Genomic DNA, 13718 nt, shown 5'->3' on the forward strand with positions numbered 1-13718 from the left:
GAAAAAACAAATCTCGGAATCAGAATAATCGGCAAAAGCATCCCAGAGTTAATGCATAAAGTGACAGTGGTCAGAATTGCAAGGTGAAAAAGGGCTCAGTCCTTAAGGGGTTAAGGAGCCTGGTTTAGAAATAATGAGGGCCTTTGGATTCCAGCACAGTGTCCATAATTTTGGTGGAAAGGATAACCCTGCATGCTGCCCTATTCCTCCTATCAAATGTGTGTAAATGTAAACAAAGCCTTATCCAGGTCTGAAGACATATTACCACCAGTGGTCCCACACAACTGTAAAGAATGTAAAATAATCTTTACTTTCCTTTAAAGGAGTTGTCCGGTGAAAAACAACCTATACCCTATCCACGGGATATGGGATAAGCCTCTGATCGCAATGGGTATGACTACTGGGACCCCCACCATCTCCAGAGTAGGGCTCCAGCTGTCAGTGAGAGCATATGCTGTAGACGGGTATCTTCTATAGATATAGAAATGAAGAGAGGGCATGTTGTCTGCAGCACGTGCTCTCTCTGACAGCTGGAGCCCTACTCTGGTTATTGTGGGGGTCTCAGAAGTCAGACCCACCGTTATTAGATATTTATCCCCTAAAAATATTCAGGCAATAGCAGGAGAATATAACAATGTAAATTTATTGCTTTTGTTTATAAATATCAAGATAATTTACAATATAGACTTACATATGCTGAGTATTAGAATTTACAGCATGGAGTAGGTCATTTGTAAACATTCAAAGTCTTTAATTACATTGAATTAATATTGCAAGACACGCTTTACTCCCAATTCCTCCAACTAGGATGCCTGAGAAAATCCCTTGTACACTCATGCTCTCTACTCATAGCAACATTCAGAATTTTGGCCTTTAAATTGACTCTAAGGGTACATTCCCACACGGCGTATTTGCTGCGTATTTGCTGCTGCGTATTTTATTTTCTCTGTTGAAGTCAATGGGTAGGAAAATACACAGCACCAAATACGCAGCAAAATACGCCGTGTGGGAACGTACCCTTACACATTATATGGGGCCCTTTGGAAGACACTAATATAGCGCTATCTACCAAATAGATGAAACATTATAGAGGCACTATGGGGGAGATTTGTCAACAACTGCGCAGAGGAAGAGTGGTGCAGTTTCGAATAGCAACCAATCAGATCACTTTTATTTTAAAGAGGTCTGTAAAAAATGAAAGCAGAGATCTGATTGGTCGCTATGGGCAACTACGCCACTTTTCCTCTGCACAGATTTTGATAAATCTCCTCCTATGTGCACAATGCTGTTTACTATAGAAGCTTTACAGCAGGTACTATGAGTGTGGTAGCTATGATTTTTTAGGCCTTAGACAATTTAGTCATAAGGACGGCTGCCGTGTAGGAATCCTCACCTGTACCCCACATTCTCATTCATCCTGTTGGCTAAATAATCCACCAATGAGAATCTCAGTTTCTCTCAGCAGTTTCTGCCTCCCCCTAAAATCTTTATAGAACCTTCCCTTACCCATAATGCAGCATGAAGGGGCCCGGTGAAGGTGGTGGTGAAGGTGTGTAAGTGTCTAATGGGGTCACAAAGCTCATAAAAGGACAGCTGCCCGGCCTCATAATCCAGATATATCCTGAATCTATCACTGGAGATATTGTAAGGTATCTGGATCTCTTTCCTGTCATGTCTCACTGAATACTTATTCCTACTCCTTCTTCTTAAAATCCAGGACTTGTTATTATCTCCAATGCCTGACTGATCTCCTCTCCTGTCTATACTGGGATAACACATCCCCACACTCCAAAGTCTTGAACTACTGATCTCCACATCCCAGTAATGTCGTCCAAAGAAAAATCTCTGGTTGCTCATCACCTGAGGATAATCCTGGAATCTCTCTGCCGTTTGTGGACCATTCAGTTTTTCTCGTCTCCAGGTTGCAGTTTTCAGGTCGTCTGATAAACGGATACTACTAGCAGCTGTGTTTACATCCAGTAATATGTCTACAGGACGCTCCACATAGATCCTACTCCTTATACCTGATATTATGTCACATAATGTGCGGAATGTGTCTGAGATCACAGTCACATCCAGATCATCTACATCATGTGTATTATGTCCCCCTGTGTCCTCATCCCCTCCCCCCTCCTCAGGATCACACAAGTCACCTGTGTCCTGTTCCTGTAAGACAGTCAGTGGATTCGTCATGTTACACAGCTCCTCAATGTGTCTCATCTTCCTGGACAGCTCGTCCTTCTTTATTTCCAGCTGATGGATCAGAGCAGACAATGACAGTGATTCCTTTTCCTGCCTGGAGATCTCACTCAGGACCCTCTTCTCCAGGTCATCCAGCAGTCTCCTCAGGTCTATAAACAGGGCAGTGACTCTCTCCTCTTCTCCAGATGCTTTTTCTAGAGCTTTTCTCCAATGTTCCTCCAGACTTTGGACTCTTTCCTCAGTCTCCTCTCTCTTTGTGATCAGTTTCTGGAGAACATTTCTCAGTTTCTTCTTCTTTTTCTCACAGGCCTCATCCAGCCTCTCCACCCGGTGTCCCCGATGTTCTCCGACTGAACAGTACACACAGATACAAGCAGCGTCCTCAGTGCAATAGTATTCCAGAATCTTCCTATGTACAGAACATTTCCTGTCCACCAAGGAAGTGCTGGGATCAGTGAAGACATGTTCTGGTGATTTGCTGTGAACTCTCAGATGTTTATCACACAGAGAAGCCTCACAGTGAAGACAGGATATCACAGCAGGTACAGGAGAGTCCACACAGTAAGTGCAGAAGATCCCGGGTTCTTTCTTTGTTGGTGGAAAAAGCAGGAAACTATCCATTATCTTACGCAGAGCAATGTTCCTCATCAGAGCAGGTCGCTGCTGAAACCTTTTTCTGCATTCAGGACAGGAATAAACTCCAGACCCCTCTTGTGTATCAAGCGCACGATCAATACAGTCCCGGCAGAAGTTATGTCCACATCTCAGCAGTACAGGATCTGTATAAGTGTTCAGGCAAATGGAGCAGTTCATCTCCTCTCTCAGATAAGCACATGCCATGGCTGACACAGGAAGTGAAAAACTAAACTACAATTCTCTCCCGCTCAGAAAACAGAGGGCGGGACAGAGGGTGGGCTTTATACGTGTCTCCACAGGGCAGGGCTGAACAGCAGGAGATCAATCCCTATTAACCTTTTCATAGACACTTTCGACAGTCGTATGGTCTGTCTGCTGTATATTCATGGTCTTCTGTGTGCTCACATGTAGAGCTGGGTTGTTACTTGCAGAAAAAAAGATTCTAAAAGTAAAAGTCAGGATTTTTTTTAGTTGTAATTAAAAGAAACATAAGATCGTTACCACCTCAGTAAAAATTCACCAATATGAATTTGGTAAACTTATTTGTCCCATCTTTTATTTTTCTATTTTTGAAAAATGTAATAAATATCTTTCGGAAATATAACATTTCTAGTATAGATGAGGGAATAGATTTACCAAGGTTGAGGTTTACAGGGAAATCAGGCGGTTTGTAGAAAAGTAAACAACTGTAGTTTTTCTGTCTTTTTTTTTGTCATTCCGCGAACATCATAGATATAAAAAATTGTATTACGTGGCAAGTGCTACGACCTCCATGGCTGTGGTAATACAACATAGTAGAATTTAACCCCTTAAGGAGGCAGCTCATTTTCACCTTAAGGACTCAGCCCTTTTTTGCAATTCTGACCACTGTCACTCTAAGATGCTTTTTACCGATTATTCTGATTCTGAGATTGTTTTTTCGTGACATATTCTACTTTATTTTAGTGGTAAATTTTCATCGTTACTTGCATCCTTTCTTGGTGAAAAATCTCCAAATTTCATGAAAAATGTAGAAAATGTTGCATTTTTCTAACTTTGAAACTCTCTGCTTGAAAGGAAAATGGATATTCCAAATAAATTTTATATTGATTCACAAATACAATGGGGGAGATTTATCAAAACCTGTGCAGAGGAAAAGTTGTCCAGTTGCCCATAGCAACCAATCAGAGCGCTTCTTTCATTTTTCACAGGCCTTCATGAAAATGAAAGAAGCAAGCTGATTGGTTGCTATGGGCAACTGGGCAAGTTTTCCTCTGCTCAGGTTTTGATAAATCTCCCCCAATATGTCTACTTTATGTTGGCATCATAAAATGGACATAATTTTTACTTTTTGAAAACATTAGAGGGCTTAAAAGTATAGCAGCAATTTTCAAAACTTTCATGAAAATTTCAAAATCTGAAGGGACAGATGTTACAGAACTACAACTCCCAGCATGCCTGGGCAGTCTAGGCATGCTGAGAGTTGTAGTTTTGCAACATCTGGAGGGCTACCGTTTGGGCACCACTGTAGTAGTGGTCTCCAAACTGTGACCCTCCAGATGTTGCAAAACTAAAACTAATTGCTGACTAATGGCAGGGGATAGGAGGAGGTTGCACCAATGCAACCTCGCTCCTATCCCTTAGGATGATCGGGGCTGTCACTGACAGCTCCGATCATCCCTATTTATCCAGCTGTCACATACAGCTCTAGTTCTTTGGCGCCCTCTGGAGTATGGGCAGAATGGTAGGAACCTCAGATCACTGTTTGTTTAAAGTGGTACTCCGCCCCAAGACATCTTATCCCCATCCAAAAAATAGGGGATAAGATGTCTAATCTCTGGGCCGAACACAGAAGCTTGGAGCATCTGAGTTTGTGATGACATGATACGCCCCCTACACTCATGTCTAGGAAAGGAGGGGGCTTGACGGCTGTGGTTACCCATCATCCGTCATGGAGCAGAGTTCGTTCCATGCACCGGATAACTTGGGTGCCACGTCAGAAATCGCAGGAGGTCCCAGCAGCCAGACCCCCGTGATAAGACATCTTATCCCCTATTCTTTTGAATAGGGGATAAGATGTTTAGGGGTAGAGTACCCCTTTAACACTTTGATTGGCCCGGTATTCAGGGGATTCGCTAGGGGATTTCCTACTCCAATGGTATTACCGGTTGTCCGGTAACTTAATCAAACACTGGAGGAACTAACTGCAGTCAGACCTGGGGACCTCGAAAGGAAAGCCCGTTCAGTCAGCCTACTGCTAGGGCATAGTGAGTGAAGCCCTAACAGTAATCTGTGTTCAAGTGACACAGAGAATAATGTATTAGGTTACAGAAGTATGTTAATATCCTATAAGTATGTAATAAATGTAATCCTTTTTGGATAAATAAAAAATAAAAATAAATGTACTACTCCTCCTATCTCAGTCACCTCACTGTACTACTACTCCAACATCGGTCACCTCACTGTACTACTCCTATGTCAGTCACCTCACTGTACTACTCCTATGTCAGTCACCTGACTGTACTACTCCTATGTCAGTCACCTGACTGTACTACTCCTATGTCAGTCACCTCACTGTACTACTCCTATGTCAGTCACCTGACTGTACTACTACTCCTATGTCAGTCACCTGACTGTACTACTCCTATGTCAGTCACCTCACTGTACTACTACTACTCCTATGTCAGTCACCTCACTGTACTACTCCTATGTCAGTCACCTCACTGTACTACTCCTATGTCAGTCACCTCACTGTACTACTCCTATGTCAGTCACCTGACTGTACTACTCCTATGTCAGTCACCTCACTGTACTACTCCTATGTCAGTCACCTGACTGTACTACTCCTATGTCAGTCACCTGACTGTACTACTACTCCTACGTCAGTCATCTCACTGTACTACTACTCCTATGTCAGTCACCTCACTGTACTACTACTCCTGTCGGTCACCTCATTGTACTACTACTCCTGTCAGTCATCTCACTGTACTACTCCTATGTCAGTCACCTCACTGTACTACTACTCCTACGTCAGTCACCTCACTGTACTACTACTCCTACGTCAGTCACCTGACTGTACTACTACTCCTATGTCAGTCACCTGACTGTACTACGACTCCTGTTAGTCACCTCACTGTACTACTACTACTCCTATGTCAGTCACCTCACTGTACTACTATGTCAGTCACCTCACTGTACTACTACTACTATGTCATTCACCTCACTGTACTACTCCTATGTCATTCACCTCACTGTACTACTCCTATGTATGTCATCTTACTGTACTACTCCTATGTCAGTCATCTTACTGTACTACTCCTATGTCAGTCATCTTACTGTACTACTATGTCAGTCACCTCACTGTACTACTACTACTGTCGGTCACCTCACTGTACTACTACTCCTGTCAGTCACCTCACTGTACTACTACTACTGTCGGTCACCTCACTGTACTACTACTCCTGTCAGTCACCTCACTGTACTACTCCTATGTCAGTCACCTCACTGTACTACTACTACTACTGTCGGTCACCTCACTGTACTACTACTCCTGTCAGTCACCTCACTGTACTACTCCTATGTCAGTCACCTCACTGTACTACTATGTCAGTCACCTCACTGTACTACTTCTATGTCAGTCACCTCACTGTACTACTACTTGTAGGTCAGTCACCTCACTGTACTACTCCTCCTATGTCAGTCACCTCACTGTACTACTACTTGTATGTCAGTCACCTCACTGTACTACTCCTCCTATGTCAGTCACATCGCAGTACTACTACTCCTATGTCAGTCACCTCACTGTACTACTCCTATGTCAGTCACCTCACTGTACTACTACTACTTCTATGTCAGTCACCTCACTGTACTACTTCTATGTCAGTCACCTCACTGTACTACTTCTATGTCAGTCACCTCACTGTACTACTTCTATGTCAGTCACCTCACTGTACTACTCCTATGTCAGTCACCTCACTGTACTACTCATATGTCAGTCACCTCACTGTACTACTCCTCCTATGTCAGTCACCTCACTGTACTACTACTTGTATGTCAGTCACCTCACTGTACTACTCCTCCTATGTCAGTCACATCGCAGTACTACTACTCCTATGTCAGTCACATCACTGTACTACTATCTCAGTCACCTCACTACTACTATGTCAGTCACCTCACTGTACTACTTCTATGTCAGTCACCTCACTGTACTACTTCTATGTCAGTCACCTCACTGTACTACTTCTATGTCAGTCACCTCACTGTACTACTCCTATGTCAGTCACCTCACTGTACTACTTCTATGTCAGTCACCTCACTGTACTACTCCTATGTCAGTCACCTCACTGTACTACTCCTATGTCAGTCACCTCACTGTACTACTCCTATGTCAGTCACCTCACTGTACTACTCCTATGTCAGTCACCTCACTGTACTACTATGTCAGTCACCTCACTGTACTACTCCTATGTCAGTCACCTCACTGTACTACTATGTCAGTCACCTCACTGTACTACTATGTCAGTCACCTCACTGTACTACTTCTGTCAGTCACCTCACTGTACTACTATGTCAGTCACCTCACTGTACTACTCCTATGTCAGTCACCTCACTGTACTACTCCTATGTCAGTCACCTCACTGCACTACTCCTATGTCAGTCACCTCACTGCACTACTATGTCAGTCACCTTGCTGTACTATTTCTTTTATTACAGTCACCTCACTGAACTTAGGGTTGCCACCTTTCTTGCAAAAAAAAAAAAAAAAAAAAAATTATCGGCTGTTAATTTGCATAATTATATATGTATGGCATCACAGGGAGTGATAAAAGAGAATACATATGTGGGGGAAATTTTATCCTCTTCTGACCCCTTTACAGGGCTATTCATTTATGTTTTGATGGGACCTTTTGATAGCGTCTTATTAAACTGTCAGTCACCTCACTGTACTACTCCTATGTCAGTCACCTCACTGTACTACTCCTATGTCAGTCACCTCACTGTACTACTCCTATGTCAGTCACCTCACTGTACTACTCCTATGTCAGTCACCTCACTGTACTACTCCTATGTCAGTCACCTCACTGTACTCCTCCTCCTATGTCAGTCACCTCACTGTACTACTCCTATGTCAGTCACCTCACTGTACTACTCCTATGTCAGTCACCTCACTGTACTACTCCTATGTCAGTCACCTCACTGTACTACTCCTATGTCAGTCATCTCACTGTACTACTTCTATGTCAGTCACCTCACTGTACTACTTCTAGGTCAGTCACCTCACTGTACTACTTCTAGGTCAGTCACCTCACTGTACTACTATGTCAGTCACCTCACTGTACTACTACTACTTCTATGTCAGTCACCTCACTGTACTACTTCTATGTCAGTCACCTCACTGTACTACTTCTATGTCAGTCACCTCACTGTACTACTCCTATGTCAGTCACCTCACTGTACTACTCCTATGTCAGTCACCTCACTGTACTACTCCTATGTCAGTCACCTCACTGTACTACTCCTATGTCAGTCACCTCACTGTACTACTCCTATGTCAGTCACCTCACTGCACTACTTCTATGTCAGTCACCTCACTGTACTACTTCTATGTCAGTCACCTCACTGTACTACTCCTATGTCAGTCACCTCACTGTACTACTTCTATGTCAGTCACCTCACTGTACTACTACTTGTAGGTCAGTCACCTCACTGTACTACTCCTCCTATGTCAGTCACCTCACTGTACTACTCCTCCTATGTCAGTCACATCGCAGTACTACTATGTCAGTCACCTCACTGTACTACTCCTATGTCAGTCACCTCACTGTACTACTATGTCAGTCACCTCACTGTACTACTACTACTTCTATGTCAGTCACCTCACTGTACTATTTCTATGTCAGTCACCTCACTGTACTACTTCTATGTCAGTCACCTCACTGTACTACTTCTATGTCAGTCACCTCACTGTACTACTCCTATGTCAGTCACCTCACTGTACTACTCCTCCTATGTCAGTCACCTCACTGTACTACTCCTCCTATGTCAGTCACCTCACTGTACTACTCCTCCTATGTCAGTCACATCGCAGTACTACTACTCCTATGTCAGTCACATCACTGTACTACTATGTCAGTCACCTTACTGTACTACTATGTCAGTCACCTCACTGTACTACTACTACTTCTATGTCAGTCACCTCTCTGTACTACTCCTATGTCAGTCACCTCACTGTACTACTCCTATGTCAGTCACCTCACTGTACTACTCCTATGTCAGTCACCTCACTGTACTACTTCTATGTCAGTCACCTCACTGTACTACTCCTATGTCAGTCACCTCACTGTACTACTCCTATGTCAGTCACCTCACTGTACTACTCCTATGTCAGTCACCTCACTGTACTACTACTATGTCAGTCACCTCACTGTACTACTACTATGTCAGTCACCTCACTGTACTACTTCTATGTCAGTCACCTCACTGTACTACTCCTATGTCAGTCACCTCACTGTACTACTACTACTTCTATGTCAGTCACCTCTCTGTACTACTCCTATGTCAGTCACCTCACTGTACTACTCCTATGTCAGTCACCTCACTGTACTACTCCTATGTCAGTCACCTCACTGTACTACTCCTATGTCAGTCACCTCACTGTACTACTCCTATGTCAGTCACCTCACTGTACTACTCCTATGTCAGTCACCTCACTGTACTACTACTATGTCAGTCACCTCACTGTACTACTCCTATGTCAGTCACCTCACTGTACTACTCCTATGTCAGTCACCTCACTGTACTACTCCTATGTCAGTCACCTTGCTGTACTATTTCTTTTATTACAGTCACCTCACTGAACTTAGGGTTGCCACCTTTCTTGCAAAAAAAAAAAAAAAATAATAATAATAATAATTATCGGCTGTTAATTTGCATAATTATATATGTATGGCATCACAGGGAGTGATAAAAGAGAATACATATGTGGGGGAAATTTTATCCTCTTCTGACCCCTTTACCTTATTTCTCCCTATACAGGGCTATTCATGTATGTTTTGATGGGACCTTTTGATAGCGTCTTATTAAATTTGGGAATTTCAGTTAGTTACTAGCTACAACTCCCAGCATGCCCTGATGCAGCCTATGCCTCTGCAGCTGCCCCAAACCAAAACTACAACTCCCAGCATGCCCTGATGCAGCCTATGCCTCTGCAGCTGCCCCAATCCAAAACTACAACTCCCAGCATGCCCTGATACAGCCTATGCCTCTGCAGGTGCCCCAAACCAAAATTATAACTCCCAGCATGCCCTGATGCAGCCTATGCCTCTGCAACTGCCCCAAACCAAAACTACAACTCCCAGCATGCCCTGATGCAGCCTATGCCTCTGCAACTGCCCCAAACCAAAACTACAACTCCCAGCATGCCCTGATGCAGCCTATGCCTCTGCCCCAAACCAAAACTACAACTCCCAGCATGGTGCACTACATAACTACATAGAAGTAGAATATAGGTTATAATGCAACATGCTGAACGTTGTAGCTTTGGTTCTACTGCACTTTGGGTCAAATGCAGAGCCATAGGCCATGTCAAGGAATGCTGGGAGTTGTAGTCTTGCTACAGCTGGATGTATCCCGGTTGGCAAACACTGTGCAAGTGATTATCACTTGGTTGTAGTAGTACCAAATATCATGATATTATTCACACATAACAAAACGCCCTCATAATGTACTACATGCTTTATCCTCAACCTTTAAAGTTATGAATTGTTTTCTTATTTTGGTACGAGAGGAAATGTCTCATACTCACAAGAGGCTGCATCTGCTCCCATGAAATCTTATAGAGGGTATAGTGCAAACCCAGTCCTCTAGTATAAGCTGCAAACTCCATTATGTTGAAGCCAACCAATCAAGTTTGGGGGGGGTGTGGCCTTGCAAGGCGGGAACAGCAGTAGGAGGAGTTGGGAGACATTTTCAATGTTAGTGAGGGGCAGGTTAAATATCGGTGTGAGGTGGAAATTTGGGACCCATGCAGACTTGCGTTCGCTCCTCCCCTCTGAGCGAAGATAGGGGGGAGGGAGAAGGTGTACGCCCCTCTCATCTCCTCCCTGAGCTCTGCCTGTGTTCTCTGAACGGGAGGATGACGACAAAGTACACGGGCTGGGGATGTATAGCCTGCAGGGGCTGGGGAATAAATCTCGGACTAGGGATGATTTATATGTGTGAAAGGGAGGGGGGAGTGTGTGAAGGAAGTGTTTCCCAACCAGGGAATGCTGGGAGTTGTAGTTTTGTAACACTTGGAGTCATCCTGTAGAGGTGTGGTGAACTACAACCCCCAGGAGACTTCTGAGAGACAATAGAGGTGTTGTGAACTACAACCCCCAGGAGACTACAGAGGCAGCATGCTGGTGTTATACCACAGATTGAAGACTCCTGAATGATACATGCTGGGAGTTGTAGTCCCTTTTGTGTGTGTATGCTAGTGTATCCCAACCAGGAATGAGTTCAATTAGTGTGCTGTGTACAACGCTGTGTATGTATATATATATATATATATATATATATATATATGAATATATATTTGTGTGCTGTCTATAAAGCAGGTTTCCTTGGGCTGCAAGGGGGAGGACTAACTGCACGGGCTGGCTTCTGCTTTTTCATGGGGTGTTCATTAGCCCCATAAAGAGGACATAGAAATGAATGGGGTTTGTACAGAACATGAACATCACTGGATGAACCCTGTGCATTTCTATGTCAGTGTTCCTACAGGGAACCAGAGATGCAGGGGGTTCCTACAGGGAAGCAGAAATGCAGGGGGTTCATATAGGGATTTAAAAATGCACGGGGTTTATACAGGGACGTAGAAATGCAGGGGGTTCATTCAGGGAAGTAGAAATGCACACTCCACCCCCCCCCCATCCCTTCACACGTAGAAATCATCCCTAGTCCGAGATTTATTCCTCAGCCCCTGCAGTCTATACATCTCCAGCCCATGTACTTTGTCATCCTCCCGTTCAGTGAACACAGGCAGAGCTCAGGAAGGAGATGAGGAGCCGTGTACATCCTCTCTCCCGTGCTCTGTGTTCTTTCTCCCGTGCAGACCTGCATCCTCTGAAGGCAGAGCAGGGGAGGGGAAATGAGGGGGGCGTGTACCTCCTCTCTCCCCCCTGCTCTGCCTTCGTTCTGCCCTCCCACCCAGTTATAGCTTCGATAATCTTCGTAGAGCTGAGGGGAGGAGCAGATGCAAGTCTGCTCGGTGCGCAAATTTCCACCTCACACCGGCTATTGCATTGCCAGTATATTTAACCCCTTAAGGACATAGCGTTTTTCCGTTTTTGCACTTTCGTTTTTTTCCTCCTTACCTTTTAAAAATCATAACCCTTTCAATTTTGCACCTAAAAATCCATATGATGGCTTATTTTTTGCACCGCCAAGTCTATTTGTAATGATATCAGTCATTTTACCCAAATATCTATGGCAAAATGGGCAAAAAAATCATTGTGAGACAAAATGGAAGAAAAAACGCCATTTTGTAAATTTTGGGGGCTTCTGTTTCTACGCAGTACATTTTTCATTAAAAATGACACATTATTGTTACACCGAGCACTCGGGTCCCTGCTCCTCCCCGGAGCGCTCGCGGCGTTCCTCTCTCTGCAGCGCCCCGGTCAGACCCGCTGACCGGGAGCGCTGCACTGACACTGCCGGTGGGGATGCGATTCGCATAGCGGGACGCGCCCGCTCGCGAATCGCATCCCAAGTCACTCACCTGCCCCGGTCCCCGGCTGTCACGTCCTGGCGCGCACGGCTCCGCTCCTTAGGGCGCGCGCGCACGCGCCAGCTCTCTAAGATTTAAAGGGCCAGTGCACCAATGATTGGTGCCTGGCCCAATCAGTCTAATTAGCCTTCACCTGCTCCCTGCTCATATAACCTCACTTCCCCTTCACTTCCTTGCCGGATCTTGTTGCCTTGTGCCAGAGAAAGCATTTATAGTGTTTGCCTTACCAGTGTTCCTGACCTCTTGCTATCGACATTGACTACGAACCTTGCCGCCTGCCCCGACCTTCTGCTACGTCTGACCTTGCCTCTGTCTAGTCCTTCTGTCCCACGCCTTCTCAGCAGTCAGCGAGGTTGAGCCGTTGCCGGTGGATTCGACCTGGTTGCTACCGCCGCAGAAAGACCATCCCGCTTTGCGGCGGGCTCTGGTGAATACCAGTAGCAACCTAGAACCGGTCCACCGACACGGTCCACGCCAATCCCTCGCTGACACAGAGGATCCACATCCAGCCTGCCGAATCCTAACAATTATTTTTATTCTGTAGGTCCATATGATTAAAACGATACCCTACTGTTACGACACTCCCCGCCTGGTAGAGGAAGCCGCCACTTGGAATGTTCCCCTTTTCCAGGAATGCAGGTTGGTTCCAGCCGACCATCCAACTCCCAACCGGAGGATACGAACGCGGCCGCTCCCGATCAGCAAATCAGTCGAACTCCTTCCAAAGCTAGAAATAACGAAAGCGCTGTCCCAATAGTAATTCCCCCACAAATGAGACCAGCTCCGTCTTGAGGGTCAAACAGGAATGAATTTAATGGGGCTACCTGCCCGGTATTTATGCAGGTCTCCACAAGGTGGGCACTCCCCTAGGGGACCTGATGGAAGACTGTAAAACATAGTGGACAGTAGCCAATTGCAGTGGCTTCAACATAAGCCCTTCCCACTTTGCCCATACCTCCTTCTTCTCTATCCCGGAGACAACTGGGAAGAAATCCAATTATCTCCCAGGATAGAGACAATCGCCATTTCAGAATACAATAAGAAAACATATTAAAATGCATAAATGAAGAAATATGGTTTGTGTAACGTATCCCCAGATAGCCTGGATCGGAGTGCATATTTCTACCGAATA

The 13718-nt window shown here is 44.8% G+C and overlaps 1 protein-coding gene across 1 annotated transcript; it reads right to left on the reverse strand.

The window, feature by feature from the left end:
• Nucleotides 1–610: 610 nt before the first annotated feature.
• Nucleotides 611–10809, reverse strand: LOC130267678 (E3 ubiquitin-protein ligase TRIM11-like). Its single transcript, XM_056517757.1, has 2 exons — nucleotides 10622–10809; nucleotides 611–3280 (listed from the first exon to the last, which is right to left on the reverse strand). The coding sequence occupies exon 2, from the start codon at nucleotides 3040–3042 to the stop codon at nucleotides 1459–1461; it is 1584 nt and encodes a 527-aa protein (XP_056373732.1). The 5' UTR covers nucleotides 3043–3280; nucleotides 10622–10809; the 3' UTR covers nucleotides 611–1458.
• Between the last annotated feature and the right edge of the window lie 2909 nt (nucleotides 10810–13718).

Source organism: Hyla sarda, chromosome 4 (assembly GCF_029499605.1).
Source record: "Hyla sarda isolate aHylSar1 chromosome 4, aHylSar1.hap1, whole genome shotgun sequence".
Classification (NCBI taxonomy): Eukaryota; Metazoa; Chordata; class Amphibia; order Anura; family Hylidae; genus Hyla; species Hyla sarda.